Below are 1,258 nucleotides of genomic sequence, written 5' to 3'. Positions count from 1 at the left end.
AGATTGGCTATTTCACGCTCGACAACGCGAAAAACAATCAGTGTGTCCAATAGTATTTGCCATATGGTAATATATATTACCATATATTGATATTACCATATCATATGATATGGTGGCCGTATCATATCCCATAATCTCATATGGTCGCCGTATGATATCGGCATCCGGGATATGACCATATATGGCCGTATTGATGCTGGAACATACTGACTTCCATGACTCAAGAAGCACAACAAAGGTCAAATATCTGCGTCTTCAAGGCGCTATAGGTTAGGCCCGAAGGCATGTTCCAGCTTGCGCTTTAGGGTTCCTTCCTGGGCAGCCCGGGCAGGGATCCCCTGGCAAGCGAGATTGGCTCCAATCTCAGAGCTCCTTCAAGCTCTCCTTTTCTTATTCTTGCTTCCGTTNCTCGGCTGCTACGAAAAGGCGCTACTCGAAAGTGTGGCACTATACACCTGTTGCCCGCAATGAGGTTACTCTCAATGCGAAGGGAAAGTCAATATGGCGCTGCAAGTACTGCACAAAAGAGTATCTCGAGTCTGGTGGAACAACTGTTATTTTAACTCATTTGAAGGACCGGCATAATATCGATATATCTTCTACCCAAGAAACCCGAACTGCATTGATGCAAGCCACAATCGTCGACGCCTTCGAAAAGGCCCAGCAAACCACCGATTATAAACGCCGCTGTCTCTCTACGGTTGCAACTCACCATTTAGACCCCGCTGTTGTCGAACAACTATACGTACGATGGATCACAACCTGTAGCGTCTCATTCCGCATGGCAACGCTGTCAGAATTTAGGACCCTACTTTGCTACCTGAATCCAGAGATCGATAACTGGCTGCCAAGCTCTCCCTCAACTATACGCAGTTGGACCTTGCGGACATACGAGACCCAGAAACTTCGAGTCAAACGCGAGATCCAGTCAGCTCTCTCGAAAATACACTTCACAGTTGATCTCTGGACTTCACCTAATACCCTTGCGATTCTTGGCATTGTTGCACACTACATATCCGAATCTGGCCTGTTGGAATACTCCGTTCTGGCTTTAAGAGAACTCGACGGCAAGCACTCGGGCCCAAATATGGCGGACTGTGTTATGGAAATTATCAACGACCATGGGATTGCCTCGAAAGTGGGCTATTTCATGATGGACAATGCAGACAACAACGGCACAATGATGAAAGCTCTTTCTACGCGTACGTACGCCATATGACCAGCTCACGCGCACAGCGGGGTTTTACGGACTACAATC

The 1,258-nt window shown here is 47.3% G+C and overlaps 1 protein-coding gene across 1 annotated transcript; it reads left to right on the top strand.

Moving 5' to 3' along the window:
• Window positions 1–501: 501 nt before the first annotated feature.
• GL218_09633 (fatty acid synthase subunit beta dehydratase) lies at window positions 502–1,202 on the top strand (the record flags this gene model as incomplete). The annotated part of the gene is made up of 2 exons (XM_033586464.1): window positions 502–513; window positions 575–1,202. Coding segments are annotated over 2 exons (640 nt in total), but the record flags the coding sequence as incomplete, so codon positions are not given.
• Window positions 1,203–1,258: the final 56 nt, after the last annotated feature.

This window comes from Daldinia childiae (genome assembly GCF_008694065.1).
Source record: "Daldinia childiae strain JS-1345 chromosome Unknown Scaffold81, whole genome shotgun sequence".
NCBI lineage: Eukaryota > Fungi > Ascomycota > Sordariomycetes > Xylariales > Hypoxylaceae > Daldinia > Daldinia childiae.
Note: the sequence above shows the minus strand (reverse complement) of the source record. Positions and strands in the feature narration are given on the sequence as shown.